This window comes from Trichomonas vaginalis, chromosome V, assembly GCF_026262505.1.
Source record: "Trichomonas vaginalis G3 chromosome V, whole genome shotgun sequence".
NCBI lineage: Eukaryota > Parabasalia > Trichomonadida > Trichomonadidae > Trichomonas > Trichomonas vaginalis.
In genome coordinates, this window is record NC_067207.1 from 16163211 (window position 1) to 16182206 (window position 18996).

The 18996-nt window shown below is 34.4% G+C and overlaps 15 protein-coding genes and 5 pseudogenes across 20 annotated transcripts, besides 5 other annotated features; 13 read left to right on the forward strand and 7 right to left on the reverse strand.

The window, feature by feature from the left end:
• Positions 1 to 18979: part of a mobile genetic element that runs on past the window's edge.
• TVAGG3_0346340 (protein of unknown function, DUF4106 family) lies at positions 25 to 879 on the forward strand (the record flags this gene model as incomplete). The annotated part of the gene is made up of 1 exon (XM_051230918.1): positions 25 to 879. The coding sequence occupies one exon, from the start codon at positions 25 to 27 to the stop codon at positions 877 to 879; it is 855 nt and encodes a 284-aa protein (XP_051100648.1).
• On the reverse strand, positions 879 to 1264 carry TVAGG3_0346350 (annotated as a pseudogene). The gene has a single exon. A coding segment is annotated over exon 1 (386 nt).
• Positions 1432 to 1917, forward strand: TVAGG3_0346360 (uncharacterized protein; the record flags this gene model as incomplete). Its single annotated transcript, XM_051230919.1, has 1 exon — positions 1432 to 1917. A coding segment is annotated over one exon (486 nt), but the record flags the coding sequence as incomplete, so codon positions are not given.
• On the reverse strand, positions 2172 to 2597 carry TVAGG3_0346370 (uncharacterized protein; the record flags this gene model as incomplete). The annotated part of the gene is made up of 1 exon (XM_051230920.1): positions 2172 to 2597. The coding sequence occupies one exon, from the start codon at positions 2595 to 2597 to the stop codon at positions 2172 to 2174; it is 426 nt and encodes a 141-aa protein (XP_051100650.1).
• Positions 2723 to 2856, reverse strand: TVAGG3_0346380 (annotated as a pseudogene). Its single transcript has one exon. A coding segment is annotated over exon 1 (134 nt).
• Positions 2886 to 3529: a terminal%2Cinverted (terminal inverted repeat of Maverick-1B transposon ID:TVAGG3_0346390).
• Positions 2886 to 18330: a mobile genetic element.
• On the reverse strand, positions 3530 to 3766 carry TVAGG3_0346400 (uncharacterized protein; the record flags this gene model as incomplete). The annotated part of the gene is made up of 1 exon (XM_051230921.1): positions 3530 to 3766. One exon carries the CDS (start codon positions 3764 to 3766, stop codon positions 3530 to 3532), a length of 237 nt encoding a protein of 78 aa, XP_051100651.1.
• TVAGG3_0346410 lies at positions 4924 to 5908 on the forward strand (annotated as a pseudogene). The gene has a single exon. A coding segment is annotated over exon 1 (985 nt).
• On the forward strand, positions 5977 to 7062 carry TVAGG3_0346420 (integrase core domain containing protein family; the record flags this gene model as incomplete). Its single annotated transcript, XM_051230922.1, has 1 exon — positions 5977 to 7062. The coding sequence occupies one exon, from the start codon at positions 5977 to 5979 to the stop codon at positions 7060 to 7062; it is 1086 nt and encodes a 361-aa protein (XP_051100652.1).
• On the forward strand, positions 7804 to 8670 carry TVAGG3_0346430 (organellar and viral DNA polymerase type B; the record flags this gene model as incomplete). The annotated part of the gene is made up of 1 exon (XM_051230923.1): positions 7804 to 8670. One exon carries the CDS (start codon positions 7804 to 7806, stop codon positions 8668 to 8670), a length of 867 nt encoding a protein of 288 aa, XP_051100653.1.
• On the forward strand, positions 9021 to 9848 carry TVAGG3_0346440 (KilA, N-terminal/APSES-type HTH, DNA-binding family; the record flags this gene model as incomplete). Its single annotated transcript, XM_001322459.2, has 1 exon — positions 9021 to 9848. The coding sequence occupies one exon, from the start codon at positions 9021 to 9023 to the stop codon at positions 9846 to 9848; it is 828 nt and encodes a 275-aa protein (XP_001322494.2).
• TVAGG3_0346450 (uncharacterized protein) lies at positions 10138 to 10611 on the reverse strand (the record flags this gene model as incomplete). Its single annotated transcript, XM_051230924.1, has 1 exon — positions 10138 to 10611. The coding sequence occupies one exon, from the start codon at positions 10609 to 10611 to the stop codon at positions 10138 to 10140; it is 474 nt and encodes a 157-aa protein (XP_051100654.1).
• Positions 10703 to 11902, forward strand: TVAGG3_0346460 (organellar and viral DNA polymerase type B; the record flags this gene model as incomplete). Its single annotated transcript, XM_001580128.2, has 1 exon — positions 10703 to 11902. A coding segment is annotated over one exon (1200 nt), but the record flags the coding sequence as incomplete, so codon positions are not given.
• On the forward strand, positions 12678 to 13508 carry TVAGG3_0346470 (annotated as a pseudogene). The gene has a single exon. A coding segment is annotated over exon 1 (831 nt).
• Positions 13985 to 14545, forward strand: TVAGG3_0346480 (organellar and viral DNA polymerase type B; the record flags this gene model as incomplete). Its single annotated transcript, XM_051230925.1, has 1 exon — positions 13985 to 14545. One exon carries the CDS (start codon positions 13985 to 13987, stop codon positions 14543 to 14545), a length of 561 nt encoding a protein of 186 aa, XP_051100655.1.
• Positions 14651 to 15366, reverse strand: TVAGG3_0346490 (annotated as a pseudogene). Its single transcript has one exon. A coding segment is annotated over exon 1 (716 nt).
• TVAGG3_0346500 (uncharacterized protein) lies at positions 15532 to 15792 on the reverse strand (the record flags this gene model as incomplete). The annotated part of the gene is made up of 1 exon (XM_051230926.1): positions 15532 to 15792. One exon carries the CDS (start codon positions 15790 to 15792, stop codon positions 15532 to 15534), a length of 261 nt encoding a protein of 86 aa, XP_051100656.1.
• TVAGG3_0346510 (uncharacterized protein) lies at positions 15838 to 16263 on the forward strand (the record flags this gene model as incomplete). Its single annotated transcript, XM_051230927.1, has 1 exon — positions 15838 to 16263. The coding sequence occupies one exon, from the start codon at positions 15838 to 15840 to the stop codon at positions 16261 to 16263; it is 426 nt and encodes a 141-aa protein (XP_051100657.1).
• On the forward strand, positions 17442 to 17864 carry TVAGG3_0346520 (uncharacterized protein; the record flags this gene model as incomplete). The annotated part of the gene is made up of 1 exon (XM_051230928.1): positions 17442 to 17864. The coding sequence occupies one exon, from the start codon at positions 17442 to 17444 to the stop codon at positions 17862 to 17864; it is 423 nt and encodes a 140-aa protein (XP_051100658.1).
• On the forward strand, positions 17896 to 18333 carry TVAGG3_0346530 (uncharacterized protein; the record flags this gene model as incomplete). The annotated part of the gene is made up of 1 exon (XM_051230929.1): positions 17896 to 18333. The coding sequence occupies one exon, from the start codon at positions 17896 to 17898 to the stop codon at positions 18331 to 18333; it is 438 nt and encodes a 145-aa protein (XP_051100659.1).
• TVAGG3_0346540 (uncharacterized protein) lies at positions 18382 to 18621 on the forward strand (the record flags this gene model as incomplete). Its single annotated transcript, XM_051230930.1, has 1 exon — positions 18382 to 18621. One exon carries the CDS (start codon positions 18382 to 18384, stop codon positions 18619 to 18621), a length of 240 nt encoding a protein of 79 aa, XP_051100660.1.
• Positions 18980 to 18996: part of a mobile genetic element that runs on past the window's edge.
• Positions 18980 to 18996: part of a terminal%2Cinverted (terminal inverted repeat of Maverick transposon ID:TVAGG3_0346550) that runs on past the window's edge.

An 18996-nucleotide genomic window follows, 5' to 3' on the forward strand; every position in this document is an offset into this window, starting at 1 on the left:
TTAATACATGACGTAGATGAAGACATGAATGAAACTACAGACAAACTTAACTCTTCTCTCATTCTTCCTTTCAGCAAAGATTATGAATTCTGTTCAAATGGTGTGTATTTCTATTGTGGAAAGATGGGTTCAGGTAAGACATTTAACCTCATTCGTCATATTCTTATAACAGAGCGTTTAGGAAACGACTCTTACTATGACCAAATCATTATATCAGCAACTTCAGACTCTATGGATTCAACAGCGAAAACATTTATGTCAAAAGTTCAAGCCTCGGTCGTTAAAGTTCCAGATAGCGAACTCATTGAATTTCTTCAACGTTACATTCGACGTAAGAGAAAATATTATGCCATCGTTGAATTTATACAGTCAGGAATGCAAAAGACTTCTGAGGAGATGGAAAGAATTATTGACAAACACCACTTACGTCAGTACTCAGGAGTTTACGATATGAAACGACTGACAAACTACATTCTATCAAAACTTTCAAAATACCCCTTCAAAAAATATCCTTCAAACACTCTGCTCGTTTGCGACGACTTCGCCGGAAAAGGTTTAGTTTCAAAGCCTGACTCACCATTAGCTAACATCATTACTAAAGTCAGACATTACCACTTAACTGTAGCATTACTTATGCAAACATGGCGTTTTCTTGCTTTAAACATAAAACGTCTCATAACTGACTTCGTTATCTTTCAAGGTTTCTCACGTTATGATATTGAACTCATTTGGAAACAGTCAGGTATAACATTACCTTTTGAAGAAATTTGGGAAGCATATAAGTCTCTCATCTCTCCTCGTTCATACCTTGAGATTCATATCATGACTAATACCATTAAAGTCAAAAATATTCCATGGGAACGACCAACATTGTTTTAAAGTTTAACCTTCAATTGACCGATGGTAAACAAATTCCATGCATCTCTGTCGCCATTTCTGTTAATATTTTTGCTGTCATTCATATCATCCACTTCCCCATCCGTTAGCTTTTGAGGATATGCGTTAGAATAGCTGTTCTTAAATGAAGGCTTTTCACCTTTGAGAGCATAAACTCTATAACTTTCTGCATACTTTATGTTTGAACCTCCTGAGCCATCATTGACATAAATTTTTATAGGCTTCCACCCTTTGTTCATGTTCCTGCTTCTTCCCTTAGCTCTTTTGTTCAGTAGTTCTACATCTTTATACACAGCACCTGTCTCAGTGAATTCAACAATATTTTCATTCGTTAGCTTTACATTCAAACCCCTGTCGAGTATATTGTTCATTTCATACATATAAAAGGTTTTTATTCTATATGAAATGAGAAGCAAATCCATCTTAGCTGGTGCCGTTAATGTTCCAATTGAACCAACATCAAATGTTGACTCACGAACGACAAACAATATTGTCATAAAGAACTATAGTTCAGAGTGTTTGAAAGAAAAATAACCAGATCTTAAGTCGGTGAATTTAAACACAGCTTCAAACGCTAACGCTACATCAGATGTTAAGTTAGAGTATCCACCACTGGACCAAATTCTTTCAAGAGAAGCCAACGACAACCCTTACACAAATGTTCAAACAAATCCTTCAGATAAAGTAGACCATTACCTTCTTCAGTTATACCAAACAATTTTACTCAAAGACGATAAGAAGCTTTTGACAAATCTTATAAGTAAGAACCAAATAATTCTAACAAAGGAGGACCTTGAAAATGTTATATCACGAATAACAGGGAAACAATGTGTCATTGACTATCTCGACCCTGAAATCGAATGCTGTGGTCAAACGCCAATATTCATGAAAATAGGTAACATCCGCATCATTGAAACACCAGGAACTACAGGAGTTGAGTTTAAGTATAGATATTCGAACGAGTATACAAAACTATCTACTGACTATAAGCTTTGTTTGAAATATGTTTTAGTAAATTAAAGCAGTCAGGACCTTCGGTCTTGGCGCTTTGCGCCGTCAGTCAAAAAAATTTCAAGTTAGCAATTTGTAATATCTATCCAAAACTTCTTCAACAGTATCGAACTCATCTTCATAATGCAAACCTAATCTTATTGACTTGATGCAGTTTTCACTAACACAATATTTTTCTGTTCTCTTGACTGACATAACTAACTCATTTGTTTCATCAAACAGCAACAACCAAAGTTCATGACCTAATACATAACATTCATACTTTATATTTTTAGCTCTGAGTTCTCTTGTAAGCCGTCGCATTTAATATTTTCTAAAAAGTCAACTTCAACAGTCATTCGCACTGGTGCCTTCAGTTCTACAGGCTCTCCTTGAAAGTCAACTAGTCTGAATTGCATATCTTTCAAATTATGTGGACTAATGCGAACCCATTTACCTAAATGAGTTGCTATGACAGGAACGTTTGGAATGAACATTGAATTTACTGCATAACAGAAGGATTTATATTCTACTGAACCTTTACTATTAACTCCTGAAATACCTGTGACATTAGCTATTTTAGACTCAATGTACAAACAATTGCCATAACATACGTATGGAACAGATTTCATCTCAATCGTTTTGTCAACACTTTTCAAAGGAAATGTCATATGGTATGCTCCCAGAAGCAAATGAACTCTATGACTCATTCGTGTTATCTTAAACTCCTTCGCATAACTGAACTTCAATGTTCCCTCAGAAGAGAGTTCGACATCTATGTTGTCAATAGTTTCTTCATTTATGAGAGTATCTATGACTCCAGCAATTTTATCTATTCTATACCCAGCTCTGTTAGGAAATGTTATAACACTTCTTTTGTCATCTATTTCAATCTCTATGAAATCTGTTTCATCTGTTATGACAAAAGTTGCGATAGTATTGAAGTCAACAACTCTGAAAGCAAGCGCTTCATTCTGAAGACCTAAGTTAGTATACATATAATGGGTACGGCGGCACTGCGCGCCTCCTTACCCATTATATGTGAATTTGACACTTTACAAAACCGTTAACGTATATTTTACAACACTAACGACTTCACTAACGAATTCACTAATGTTTTCACAAACGACTTCACTGATGTAAAAATAAACGTTCTCACTTACAAAAGTATTGCAACTCCTCCCATTGCTGTGCTTCATATAACAGCTCATAATCTTCTGACTCACTTTCTTCTTCATATAGGTCAAAATCACTGTCATAGTTTATACCTGTAAGTTTTGACAAAGCTAATGAAACACGTTTACCGTTTGTATCGTATGCTTGTATAAACTTTCCATTATGCTTGTAGTCATAAACGCTCAAACTAACTTTACCCTTTCTCCCTCGTATCTGATAGAATGTATTTTCACGAGGAACGAAGAACAAATTCTTGAACTCATGACCGTTGTAGTTTGTTATCTCAATAGTTTTCGTCATTTATATAAAAATAAAATAAAAAATAATTTTAAAAAAATAAACTTAAAAATAAATGATATCACCACCCTCACACGTATGAAAACATAGCACAAAAATAAATTTAGGTGAAGTGGTGAGATCTCACCTCTTTTTTCACCTGTTTTTTCACCCTGTTGAATTCATTGCTTTATAACTCTCTTCCTTTCTCCAACTCTTCTAACTTCTTCTTAAGTTCAGCAATGTTGTCCTCATGAAGTTTAATCTTTCTCAAAATTCCTTCTTTATCTAATGGTTGCTTTATCTTTCTAAACTGAACTCTACCATCCTTCATAGTATGAATGTAAAAACCTTCTGGAATAGTTCCTGATTTAATGTATTCTACCAAAAACTTTTGTTTCATTGCTTCAGTGACTTTAGTCGGCATTTTACTCTAAGGTGAAGCTAGCACAGCGATAATGGATTTCATGATTTTTAGTATTTCATGCAATCTTAACAGATAGCCTTACAAGTACTTCCAGTGTCCCTAGCTGTCCCTCCTTTTTATATAACTCCATGACATTTATAATCTCGCGAAACTTAACAGGTAGCATAACAGATTAAAATCAGATGAGGTTTTGAACCAAAATTTCTAAGCAACGTTGTCAAGGATTTTGAGGAACTAGGGACAGAGTGTGGCAAAGTCCAAGATTTAATTTATCTTCATCTGTTTCATCAGCTATCTCATCTAATATGCCAATATTTTATTCATAACTCGTGGCAAACTCACTAACTTTCGTTATGTTCATCTGCATGCTTCATCTGATAGAAAGTATGACTTTCATTATTTCCAGAACTTAATGAAAACTACTAGGGACAGAGACCATGGCAAAGTTTATGACTTTCATTATTTCCAGAACTTAATGAAAACTACTAGGGACAGAGACCATGGCAAAGTTCATGATTTAATTTATTCTCTCACTAACAACAAACACTAACATTAAGTACTAACTTCAGCACAAATGACAAGTACTAACTTCAGCACAAATGACAAACACTAACAACAAACACAAACTCCAACACTAACGACAAGTACTAACTTCAGCACAAATGACAAACACAAATGACAAACACAAACTCCAACACAAACTTCAGCACAAATGACAAACACAAACTCCAACACAAACTCCAACACAAACTTCAGTGTCTAAGGTCAGTGGTGGTAGGTATGAACTTGAAATAAATGAGATAGAAGAGAAATTAGCCGAAAAAGCAGATAAAAACCATGTTCATTATATAAGTTCAGACGAACAGATTATAACGGACTACCATGGATATTTAACACAGGATGAAGAAGTGAAGACGAAAGATGTTAATGAAAGAAGATATAAATACATTCGTGCTAAAGGTTATGACATACACTGTACTGTACAGTATGACACAGGTAAAGCACCAGAAGCATTTGGTTATAACGATGAAATTTATGCTTCTAGTTTCTCTGTTAACGGTGTATTAGTTGAACCAAGATTTACTTTGAGAGTTAAGGCAAAAATAACTTTTGAAGATGCTATTAAAAGTAAAGCTGACAAAGATGAACTTGACGCAATGAACAAAGTTTTGAAATCTCATAAACACAATATCTCCGATATAAATGAACTTCAAGCTACATTAAATAGTAAAGCTGACAAGAACCATACACATGAATCCTTCACTACTGTTAGAGCAGACGACATAATATTGAACTATACCCTTGGTTCAAGTGCACCTTTAGAGAATCCAAGTACAAGCGTAAAAGATACTCTAAACTCCTTAAATAACAAATGTATGAATATCGAAGGTCATGTCAGAAACTTTGAAACACATGAACTACCAGCAATGTTAGATAAGAAAGCAGATAAAGAACATACACATAACTCCTTCTCAACTGTTGCTATAGAAAGTATTGAAGGAACGGTTGGCGGAACTGGTGGGGATGCATTATATTATAAACCTCCTAACTTTCCACAAGGTTTAACATCGAATGAAAACATAACAACGAAGAAAGAAATTAGCTGTAAAAATGTTTATGTCATGGATGATGAAAATAATGTTAAATTCACTGCTCAAGATTTATATGATAAGAAAGCAGACAAAACAGAGCTTCAAACATTAAAGACTGAAATACTTCAAACATTATATCCTATAGGCTCTATATACGTCAATGAATTCAACAAATCCAGCAAGTGTTTTAGGTTTTGGTACATGGCAGCAGATTGTAGACAAATTCTTATACTGTGCTAACTCTTCAAAGCAAACAGGAGGTTCGAAGAAAATTACTGAAGCAAACTTACCTGCGCACACTCATACAGGAACGACAAACTTTTCTGGCGACCATAGCCACTCATTAAGAGACCACCCATTATACAACTCAGAATATAAAGCTGGCAATGATGTTTTATCTCCATCTTATAACAATGCAGCAAAAAAGACTTTTCGACCAACTGAACCAGGAGGAAATCATGTCCATACTTTCACAACAAATCCAACAGGCTCGGGGGAAGATTATATGCCACCATTTATGACTGTATTCGCATGGTACCGCGTTCAATGAACGCGCTTGAGCCTAGACCCTTTGGGTCAAGGCTTACCGTCTTGAATAAAATCTTTAACTTTACATAAATGAGCTTGAAAGAAGTATTCGAACAACATCCATGGAGGTCATTTAAGAAGTTCAATGAAGCTGCGAAGAGTTGGGGATTTACTAACAGAGCTGAAGTGAAAAGGTTCTTTGACAAAAATGTTGTACATCAAACAAAAATAAACCCTTACGACTACTTTTTACCAATTTACTCCAACACTCCTGACGCATACCAATTTGACACTCTCATTCAAAGCAGAAAAGGAGGACATAAACCATTCCTCATCTTCATTAATGTTAACACTCGCAAAGCATATGCATATCCAATGAAAAATAAAGGAACTCGTGAAGTGTTAAGAGTTTTACAAAAGTTTGTAGCAGAACATAACCCAAGTACTTTAACATCAGACCAAGACGGTGCATACCTCAGCAATGAAATCACAGAATTTCTCATTAAGCATAACATAACTCACTACACTACTGAAGACCATAACCATAACATACTCGGCATCATAAACCGCTTCATAAGGACGCTCAGAGATTTAAACCAAGAGCGAGACTTTACCGAAGAAACAATGAAACATTTTCTCGAAGTATATAATTCCTCAACACATTCTACAACAGGACATACACCAAATTCAATGACACAACAACAAGAAGAAAAGTATATACAAAAGAAACGAAGCCAAACACAAAATATCAGAAATTCAACACAATTTACCCTCATTCCTGGTACAAAAGTTCGTGTAGTTCTTGACGACAAACCGTTGACAAAGAAACTTTTAAGGTTAAGTAGAAACTATTATATCGTAGACTCTACGCAAGGTAATGGATATCTTATAAAAGCTGCTGACGACTCCATTGCGTTTTATCCTCGTCATAAATTAGTCGAAAGTAGTAATGGCAAACTTGCTGAAACCATTGACGAAGCAAAGCGAGGAGTGGTTATTGAAATACTTGGCTACAACATAAACGATGACACTTATAAAGTAAGATATGAAGGAGGCGTTGAAGATGTTATACCATCTAAGAACTTGAGAGAGTCGAAGCCAACACATCTGGGACCATTAGAGCGTGAGTACTGGAAAGACAAAAATAAGCCAGAAAGAATAAGAAAATTCTTCTAAACTTTTTCATTAGATGTAAATCAGACATGAACGAGAACAGTCATGATATCATTAATGGTACCATTTATTTACACCAAAAAATATAATTTAGGTGAAGAGGTGAGATTTCACCTCTTTTTTCACCTGTTTTTTCACCCTCATGAATTTTCATGAATTTTATATATTAATGTTTTCGTTAAGCCACTTTGTGCCGTCAGTCAGTCAGTCAGTCAGTCAGTTTAGGAAAGACTTTAGAAAGTTGTTGGAAAATAAGTCCTGGGAAGAGTATTATAAGGCATTTTGTGAAGAATATAGCAACCGCTGGAATTCGGACTGTTGCTTTTTATACAAAATTAATGCAGGAAATTCTTGAGTTTTGGATGAAAGAATACGGTCGAGCCAAAAGTGGCTCAACCTCAAAACAAGCATTTTATGAGCTTACTAAGGGCGTTATAAATGAATTCAAAGGTATTTACATACATCCTGACCTCGTTCATTTTGTTGCTGAATTCAGCAAAAATAATGTTTAGGGTAGATGGTTAGATCTAACCCGATATCTAACCCGATTTCTACCCTCAACCGCTAAGCGGCGAGACCCAAAGGTCTTGAATTTTCATGAATTTCCTTAAGATAGAAAAAATAAAGTTAGTTTTATTTTTATTTATTTTTTTATTTTGTATAAAAGATATGATTTCAACAATCGGCACAACAACAATTCAAACAACTACAGCACCAAACTCGTAAGTCATGAATCCTACGTCAATGTTGGTAGAGATGAAAAGCTTTATTCCTTCTTCATATACTTTTGAAACAGAAATCCAGAAGATAAAGCAAGAACTTTTAACAAGTAATTTAGACTGTAGTGCGAAAGATGAAACAAATGAACAGTATCTTTATGAAATGGAGGACCTCATCGACCATTTGCCTAAACTACCTGAAATTCAGCAGCAAAAACTAACTATTCCTGAATTCGACGAAATTGAAGTCAAAGCAACTGACTCAGTAGAAATTAAGAAATTCATACGTAAAGTAAATTATGAATTCCTTGGTTTTCATTGCAACCATAAAGTTATGGACAAAGATTGCGACATGGTATATAAGAACATCTCTGACATATATAAATCGGGGGAGTTTAAGACATACGACAACTTTGTTTCATTAGCTGCAAAATGTGTATGGCAGATAAGAGATAAAGATAGAAGAGGTAAGGTATGGCATGAACAGATAAAACCAACTGCTTCAGATTTAAAGAAAACCATTGACGCCTTGGTTGTTTTAGCAGGTAAGGTTTCAGAATATAACGCAAAAATGAATCCGCAATGTTCTAAATGTAAAGCAGCAATGAGGAAATATAACTACTCCGTCAAAGAGATAGAACGTATGCGAAACGACTATGCTGACTTAAAGAAAGAAGCAGAGAAGCCGGTAGAAAATAAAATGAACATGTTAGAATTTCTGAACAAAAACTATCCAACTGCTGACGATTTCCTATTATCTGATGTCAAGAAGAAATATAAAGAGACTTTCGGCATTGTTAAAATTTTTGATGTACTAAAAGAAGAAATTGAAGCTACGAAATTGTTTAGGATTTCAAATATACATCGTACAATTCATGTAAAACGCTTGTGAAAAAAAAGGTGAAAAATTAGGTGAAAAAAGAGGTGAAATCTCACCTCTTCACCTAAAATATATTTTTATTGAATTCAGCAACAAAATTCTGAGTAAAATAATTTTTAGGGCATGCGTCAAACCGTTGAGTTTTCACAAAATCTCACGAATTCATAACGTATATCATGTGAAACTTTTATAAAATAACTGGGGTAGAAATGAGGGTAGATATCGGGTTAGATCTAACCTTCTACCCTAAAATATATTTTTATTGAATTAAGCACAAAAATAATGAATTTCCTTAAGACAGAAAAAATAAAGTTAGTTTTTATTTTTATTTATTTTTTTTTATCTTGTATGTAAAGACAGTAATGTCAACATCAGAGAACACAACAACTGCTATCGTTCATGAAGTCATAAATGAAGAATACGAGTACATACAGTATAACAAACAGTTACGTCTCATTCGTTCAGTCAAAGATGACATGTACCAAATGCAAAGTATAATGAATGCTCTTCGTTCTACAAAGCAAGCATATCATTGGTTTGAAAACCAACAGACAAAAGAACTTTTAGAAGAATTTCCTCATATGATTGCTTCCCTCGGAAAACCGGGGGAAGAGATTCCGTACGAAAATCGCAAGAATTTGGCTCCTGGTTTGAAAGGTTATTATGTTCATAGACTTTTAGTAAACGCTGTAGCAATGTGGGCTTCACCTCGTTATGCTTGTTATATTTTCATGATGTTAGATGAACTATATAAAGCAGAACGTGGAGAGATGGAAAAGAAACTTCATGCAAAAGATGAAGTCATTGAATCCAAAGACAAAAGCATACAGAAAAGAATACCGCGTTCAGTACCAAAAGGAAAGGAAAAGAGTTATAAGTATATGATTTACACTGAAGAGTTGGAGAAAGAAGAAGATAAAGATATGGTTATGTTACATTTAGTCAGAAGAAACAACAAGAGCTTTTATGACTTAGCTAAAATATATAAATCTGACAGAAACTGGTTCTATCGTGAAAACTTACCGATTTCAATGACACCGAATGAGCAAATAAAGGAAATTGTCAAAAATACTCTTCCTCAAACACACTATGACATCAAAGGTTGCACAATACTTACATTCAAAGAAGACTTAACATTACTGAAGGAAAAAATAACAGAATATTTTGATAACTTCAAAGAGGAAGAATAAAAAAATCTAAGCTAATTTTATTTTTTTTATAAAATTTTATCTCATATGAAAGAACATGAATTTAGAATATTCGGAACTCATGACAGAAGAAGAGAACGAACAACATGTAAAAGATTATGCAAAATTTCTGAAGACATACAAAGCATTTAAACAATATCTAAATGCTTCTAAAGATTATGCAAAATTTCTGAAGGTATATAAAGCTTATGAAAAAGCGTATGAAAAGTTTATACATTGGGGAATTGTTGTAAAATATCCATATGAAGACTAACCAAAAATATATTTTTGCTTAAATAGCTTCAGGGTCTATTTCTTCAACCATTTCACTTCCTTCGTCAATGTCAATAGAAGCTTCTTCAACCTTTGGTAAGAATTTCTGTATAACATCTTTGTTCGTTATTGTCTTCAGAGATGAAGGATAATATTTCACATTTGTTTCACCTTTCTTATATTCTTTCTGTTCGGAAAGATTCATAGCAATACTGAAGAAGTCAATGTTAGAGTTCTTTATGACAGTATAATGAGTATCTTTGACATTCACGAAGAAACTCTTTTGTTTCAAAACTACTGCTAACTCTTGTGAAGTATAACGTTTGCGGTCAATGACGATAGCTAATGGTCTGACATACTGACCAAACTTAGATTCTTTCACAAACTTCTTGTTAAAGATAACATTAACGTTTGCAGCACCATTGAACTCATTCTTGATGGCAGTAGCGAGAGCATTGTATGAAAAGAACTTGCAATCTTGCATGTGTTTCATTAAAATAAAAATATTAAATTATTTTGAAAAATAACTTTAAAAAATCTAATCTATTTTTTTCAAAAAATATTTTTTTTATTTCCTACTAAAGATGTATCGGAAGTTGTCTAAGTTAGAACACTCGGAAATAAAACAACTTCTTACAGAAGCTAATATAGATGTTGCAAAGCATTACGCAACAAACAAAAAAGCACTCGCTGACTTCATTAAAGACTATAATGGTGAAATAACTTATGATAGAATTCATGAGTTCATAAAGCCGCAACGCGGCGAGGACGAAGTCCATGCAAGAGCATTTCCTTTAAATGACGTTGCTATTGACTTATATCATAGACGTTCAGTACCTCATGAAGTAAGAAGAGAAATGTTTGACATAACAAATGCGAACGTTGGTCATACTCGTAAAGCTCTTTCGCATGATGTTCGTCAAGAGATGTTTGAACTTACGAACTCAAACGTTGGTAAAACACGAAAGAGAGACGACACACTGAAACAACAGAGAAGAGAGATGTTTAAAAGTGCTATAGAACAAGTTCGCAAAGCTAACGATGTCATTCGTTCCATTGACGACAAACCAAAAGAAGGTGAGAGATGGTTAAAGAAAGATGAAGAGAATAGGAAGAGAAATGTGAAGTCAGGCAATAGACTCATTGACTTTAACATCGAAGCTTTAGATGAACCAAACAGAGACTACTTACACAAACATTTCGGTAAGGTTTTCATGAGACTCTTAGAGAAAATTAAAATAAATTCACAACAGAGATGGATGGTATGTTATAAACTTGGTGGAAAGTATGAATGTTCTACGTTAAACCTCAATAATATTGGAACATTACTACATCAGCTCTTGAAGGAGAACTTTATATCAGAGATAGAAGCAAATGCTGCAGGTATTGTTGAAATGCACTATGACTTCTTCTTGACAAACATAAAGAATCTTACTGAAATAAAGATGTATGATTTAACAGAATATGAAGGCTTAACGATGTCAGATGTAAAGAAAGGCAAACCAAAAAAGAGACCATATAGAGATGAAAGCACACTGACAAATGACCAGAAAGCCATTTTGGAAGCTCTTAAGCAAACAGGAAACCCAGCACTTATAGAAAGCTTTTGGAAAGATAATGGTGAAAAGAAGTTTTATAAGAAGAGAAGCGGTCAGTTCTGGAAGTATCTTTGCACATTACCTATAAATCTTGAACGCTACCAAATCTTCAATGAATTGAACAAAAGAACTGCAGCACTTATGACAGAAGACAATTGTTTCGTTTATGCTTGCATTCAGGCTGGAGTAGATGGAGAGACTATTGACCACATGAGAGAAGTCATTCGTGTTAGAGACTTTCCTCAAAGTAAAGTACAAGAAATTTCTGACGCAACAGGTATAGCATTTAATGTTACCATTGGTTACTTCAATGACTCAAGACATAATGAAATAAAGAGATACATACCAAAAGAATGTGAAACTGTTAGAACTATTGACTTACTTCTTGTTGAAGACCACTACATGCTAAATGAAAGATTACCAATGACAACATATTTCATTCGCAACTATATAGAAATCTTGAAGGAGTGTGGTGGAATGAACATTGAGAAACAGATGAAGATTTATACAAAGAGAGAAGATAAATATGTAGTTCGTTATGATAGAACAACACCGTTATGGGATGTTATGAAAACATTGTGGGAGTGCAAATATTTCGAACCTATTTCTTATGGAGAACTTTTCACATATACGACTGACTTATATAAACAGAACCTTGCACCATTTAAAGATTTGACATATGCTCCAAAGTATTGTGTACAACTGAAGAAGAAAGCCGAGTCAAAAGAAGTAAATAAAAATAAGTGCAAGTTCATTCCTGAGCACGTTTTCTTTGCTGACTTTGATGTAGCACGAGAGCTTTCATAAAGCTTTTAACATCTGTTATGACAGTGAAGATGGTTCAGTGAGTGAAAGCATTTGGGGTCAGAACTGTGCAACAGAATTTTTGGAACGACTTCCTGACAAGAGTTTAATATATTTCCATAACCTCAGTTATGATATAAACTTCATCTTAAGACACATGACAGAAGTGAAAGGAACTCCCATCATTAAAGGTTCACGAACAATGCAAATAACTGGCTTATATAAAGGAAGGGCAATTATTATAAAAGACTCTTACAGTGTTATAAATAAGAAGCTTAAACTATTTCCTGCTATGTTTAACTTACAAACAGGACCGAAAGAAGTATTTCCATAAACTACTACAGCAGTGTTTTGTTAGCAAATGACAACAGAACTGGTGTCATTTCTGAAGCATGTAAGTTTATCCGGGATGCGGATACATTCATGAAAAACATAGATTCCATCAAAGGTTGCAGAATAGATGAGAACCACTTCGACTTAGAAAATATAGCACATTTTATTGCAAACAAGATGTAAGAATTTTAAGAGAAGGTTTTGTTAAGTTCCGCAATGACATATTGAAAGAATTTGATTTAAACGTTTATGACTACGTTAGTATTTGTTCAATTGCTAACAAATTTTTGAAACAGAGTATACTTCCCGAATGGAAATTTATATGACCTCTCAAATAAACCAAGAGAATTTATTTCACGCTGTATTCAAGGTGGAAGATGTATGCTGTCAGATAACATTAAACAAAAGAGTAAAGAGAAACTCATTGCTGATTTCGACGCTGTTTCATTATATCCATCAGCTATAGCAAGACTTTATACTTTAGAAGGTATTCCAAAGGTTATGAAGAAAGAAATGTTAAGCACAGAGTATCTCATGAGACATTTATTCGATGACGACCAAAAGGAACCCATTGGTGAAAAGTTTATGTCTGGCTTCTTTGTTCTCATTAAGATAACAGAGATTGGAATACATAGACACTTTCCTTTAATAGTTTGTGACCCTGAACTAAATCCAGAACTTAACGTTCCCAGAAGTTCAAACACTTGCTGTTTAATGTATGTTAACCATATAACATTACAAGACCTCATAAAATATCAAGGTGTCAAATGTGAAGTGTTGCAAGGATACTATTACGATGGAAACAGAGATATTAGAATAAGAGATGAAGTAAAGAAGTTGTTTGAGTTAAGGTTAAAGTATAAGAAAGAAGGAAATCCTTTGCAAGAAAATATAAAGCTCATTCTGAACAGTATTTATGGCAAAACTATTCTATCTCCTATTGAGTCAAAAATAACCATAGTAAATGACAAAGATGCTATAAGATATGCCATCAGAAACTACAACCATATAGTGAAGTTCGAAGGTTTGGATGGTTCAGATAAAACTATTTTCAAGCTAACGAAAAGCATTTGCAGACACTTTAACTTCTGTCCACTTGGTGTTAATATTCTATCTATGTCAAAACGTATTATGAATGAAGTATTCTGTACTGCAGAAGATATGGGACTTCAAATCTTCTACCAGGACTGTGATAGCATGCATATTTTCAATGAAGACATCCCACTGTTAGCTCAGGAATTTCAGAAGAGATACGGTAGAGAACTTATAGGAAAGAACCTTGGTCAATTTCATTCTGACTTCGCAAAAATAACACCTGGAAAACAAAGTTTAGCATACAAGTCAATATTTTGTGGAAAGAAGACCTACATAGACTTACTCACTAACGATTTAAATGAAGTTGCATTCCATGCACGTTGCAAAGGTGTCAAACAAGACGTCCTTGCTTTAACAGCAAATGAAATGTTTCCTGAAGCTATACAATGCTATTACAATGAAGATAAGAACATTCACATACCTGCTGGAACATATGACAAATACTCTGAGTTCAGTTTAATGAAACTTTACAAAGCACTTTATGACGGTCAAGAGATTGGATTTGACTTATGTAAGTCTGCTACACCTGCATTTGAGGAAAAGTTTAACTTTTCTATTCAGAGTAAGACTTCATTCATAAGAAAGCTTAAGTTCTGAGGTCATGAATGAGAAAAATAATGAGGTCATTTATTTTTGTCAGCAGTGAGACCATTCATGATAAAAATAAGCCGCTAGCGGCAAGGGCAAAGCCCATGTGGTCATTTACAATACTGCGATGGTAGAGTTTAAGAGTTGTGCTTCAATGTAGAGACAGTCCTTATGGTCTGGAGGTAAGAACACTGGGCAGTTATGGTCATGAGGGGAGAACATGTCTATCCAAAACTCACGATTGAAGCCAGTTAATTTATAGTATTTAGGGTTAGGAAGTGGTGAAGTTCTTGTATGACCAATGAACTCATTTTCAACTCCCTTACTTAAGTTTGAATATAATATAGCTTGCTTTCTATCCCAAATGCCAGGTGTTACAATCTTTGAAAATTCATTTTTCCTCGGAAGCATTGCATCATAATTGAAAACATTCTTGAAATCATCACTTGGTTCAGAGATTTGAAATCTTATACGTAATGGATTTTCTTTCTCTTTAGCGACTTCATTGAATGGTGAGAATACAACAAACTGACAGTCATGTGTTCCATCTTCATTTTCATTAAATTCATAATGAAAGTCTATAAGTTGTGGCTGACTACCTTCTTCTTTCAGTTGTGCAAGAAACTCACGTAAAGGCTGTAAAGTTTGTACTTCAATGTTGAACTTTTTCTCGAACATTCATTAAATGAAATCATACATTGTTGCAATGTTGTATCGTCTTTAAAGTATTTGTATATGTGAATGTTTTGGGCGCTTAAAGACTGTTCGTCATTTTCTATCTCGACTTGAAGTATAAAGTCAACCTTTCTGAAAGCACGTGTTATATACATAGATGTTATGCCAATGTACTTCTCTTCATTTATGTTCACAATCCAGTCTGTTGGAAACTTAAACGTTACCCTGTTCCCTTTTATTTTGACGTCAGGGTTTTCACTACTGAACGCAACAGATAAAGGTATTTGTCTATACATTTAATTCGGATAAAAATAAACCATTTACTCTTTCTTTGCTTCAGCTTCTTTAGCTTTTGCTTCAGCTTCTTCTCTAGCTTTCTTCGCCAGTAGTCTTGGGTTCTTTTGTCTTCCAGCAGCTAATGCAGCTAGTTGTTTTTCACTAAGTTTTCTCTTTGGTCTCTCTGGATTTTGTTCTTGTTTTTGTTCCTTCAGTTCGGATAAAATTTGCTCACGAATTTCTTTCTTCAATGCTTCAACATCTATGACCCCTTGGGTCTTGTCCGTAGGGCTTGTCTGAGTCATTTGACTGCAGATAAAAAATAAAATTAAAACTTTAACCGATGTAAAATGAGCTTGTCAAAATCAGAGCGAGAGTCTATTATATTAAATGACGCCAGAGGAATACAACATCCTTTCTATTATGTAAGTCAGAGTAAGGATGGTAAAATATACGTAAGAAAAAGAAAGGTTCCATTAGCGAATACAGAGAGCGACAACATTAAGGTGCATGGCACCGAGGGCGAAGCCCATATAAAACCTTCTGTTCAAACTGAGTCAATAGAACCAGAAGAAAAGAAGCCAGATGTACTTTCAATAACGAACCAAGAGCTTATTGCAAAGTTCGTGAATTTCATTGAAAAGCAAACCGAGTCAAAGAATCCTGACCCGCCAGTGAAAGAAGTTGAGACAAAAGAGAATGTACAGTTCATTGAAAATGTCAAGAAACAACTTCCACCACGAATGCCAAGAAGAAGAGTGAGAATAATGAAGTAAATAGATATTTTTATCTGAAGTAAATACATGCAGAACGAACAGCTAAACGAATTTACTCCAGCAGAGCATATTCATCAGATTCGCTCATATTTCGATATCATAGACAATGCAGTTCAAATTGGTGACACTAATAGAAAATATTCTGACGCAAAGATTCCATCACAACCTGGAACTGCTAAAGATAACACATGGGTAACATTCAATCTCTCACCTCCTGGTGAAAATATGTTGGACCTTTACAATACATTCATTACGTATAAAATGGAAGGTCAATTTATTGTAGATAAAGAAATTGGTTCAGGTTCCAATAAAACAAACCCACCAGGATTTTGGATTGGTTTCGATGACGCTTTCTATGCAGTTGCTGGATATCAAATCCTTGCAAATGGTCGTATCGTATATTCTCAAGACAACGCAAGAGAAGAAGCATATATAACTTCAAACTCACAAACTACCGAACAAATAAAGAAAGTAGATGTTTTCTCAAAGACTCGACATGAAGATGTATGGAGTCATTCGGGAACATGCAGAACAGGACAAATTGTTAGTGGTCCAATTACAGCAGGAAAATCATTTGATTTTAAGCTTCGTTTAAGAATTCCTGTTAGAAGATTCCTTCCATTAGAAGCTATTCGATTTATTCCAGCTTTTGCAGGAAACATTCAGCTTAAAGTAAAGTTCAGTAGCGACGCCTTACAATGCACATCTATATCTGTAAATGATATCATTGCTTTCAATCCAACTCTTAAAGTTGCATTTGCTTCAGATTCAAATCCACCGACAAATAAATTTGTTCCATGGAATGAACCATTCACTATGATAACGAAGGCAGTAGAAGCTAGTGGAACAGTTACTATTACAACTGTAACCCAGCAACTATTTCGAACAAAGATGGATTTTAATGAATGTTTCATTCATCCAAAGTCATTCTCTTTAGACCCTAACATTTATACAGAACTTGTAGAACATTATACAAACGAGGCTTTATGTTTTCCTGTTAAAGTTATGGATTGGATTCCTATGGACGGTTCATTCTCAAAGAATACAGATAGTTCAAGTGCAACATTTACAGCAGCTTATACGCCTATTAATGTTAAAAGTATTTGGGCACTATTTAGAAAGAAAGACAACTATTATGTTAATTTTGAGAACCCTAAGTTTAAATATTTCAGCTTTCCATGGGAGCTTATGGAAATATGCCTGCAGAACCTGAAAAATCATATGGACCTGTATTTTATGAAATGGTTGCGAACGCCTGCAATACAAACAATGATATGATAGGATTTAATGAAGATGTTATGAGGTCATTGGTGGATGATGGTAGTGTGGAACATAAATGGGATAGCTATGACAACACACATTTCTTATGTGGTTTTCCAACAGAAGTGGACTTTTGCTTCCAGCAAGGTCAAACATCTACTGCTCCAATAACATACAAATTGTCTGTTAAAGGACCTATTGAACTAGCAACTGAAAATGTACCAAAGCCACTTATTGGATTTATGAGGGATTGTTGCTTTGCCATTCAGGTGCGTGCTAATGGCATCCCCATAATAAGATTAGATGACTATAACTTAGCTACGGACGACAGTGAGGAATAAAGGGATGAACGTTTATTTTTAAAGCTTATAAATGAGTTCTTCATCAAGCTCTCGTGAACCTTCACCATCTATGAAACAAACTTTACCAAACGATTATGGAGCACCTATTGAATTTTTCTTACGAGCTGCACAATGGCAAAGAGCAGTCTCACCAAGGTTAGGTGTTCCACCAGCTCCTGTCAAAAATAGCATTTGGTCAAGTCCTTATATAAGATATGGTCTCCCACTAGGTTTGCTAGCTACAGCAGGAGCAGTTATGATGTTGAAAAGAAATAAAGCAAATGTTGTAAATAATACTGAAGTAGCTGAAGTTAAACAAACTCCAACACCTTCGCCAAAACCTTCAATGACTCCTGAACCTATGGAAGTACAAACTCCTGTTCAAAAGTCAACTCCTAAACCGACTCCAACATTTAAACCAGAACCTACTCCTCAAATAAATCGTAAAACTCCTGCGTTTCCTTACTGAAAAAATAACGTTATTTTTATTTAATATTAAAATTTTTATTTGATTGAAATGACAAATAAAGTCACTGAAGCAATGAAACAAAAGTTTTTGGTAGAATACATTAAATCAGGAACTATTCCAGAAGGTTTTTACATTCATACTATGAAGGAAGGTAGAGTTCAGTTTAGAAAGATAAAGCAACCATTAGATAGAGAAGGTAAATTAAGAAAGATTAAACTTCATGAGGACAACATTGCTGAACTTAAGAAGAAGTTAGAAGAGTTGGAGAAAGTCAATGATGAAAAATGAAGAAACCAAGGAAGAGAGTTATAAAGCAATGAATTCAACAGGGTAGAAATGAGGTTAGAAATCGGGTTAGATATACCCTTCTACCCTAAATTTATTTTTGGGCTATGTTTTCATACGTGTGAGGGTGGTGATATCATTTATTTTTAAGTTTATTTTTTTTAAAATTATTTTTTATTTTATTTTTATATAAATGACGAAAACTATTGAGATAACAAACTACAACGGTCATGAGTTCAAGAATTTGTTCTTCGTTCCTCGTGAAAATATATTCTATCAGATACGAGGGAGAAGTTAGTATACAAGTATTGGGTACTGTGGCACTGCGTTCCACCTTACCCAATACTTGTGAATTTGACACTTTACAAAACCGCCAAC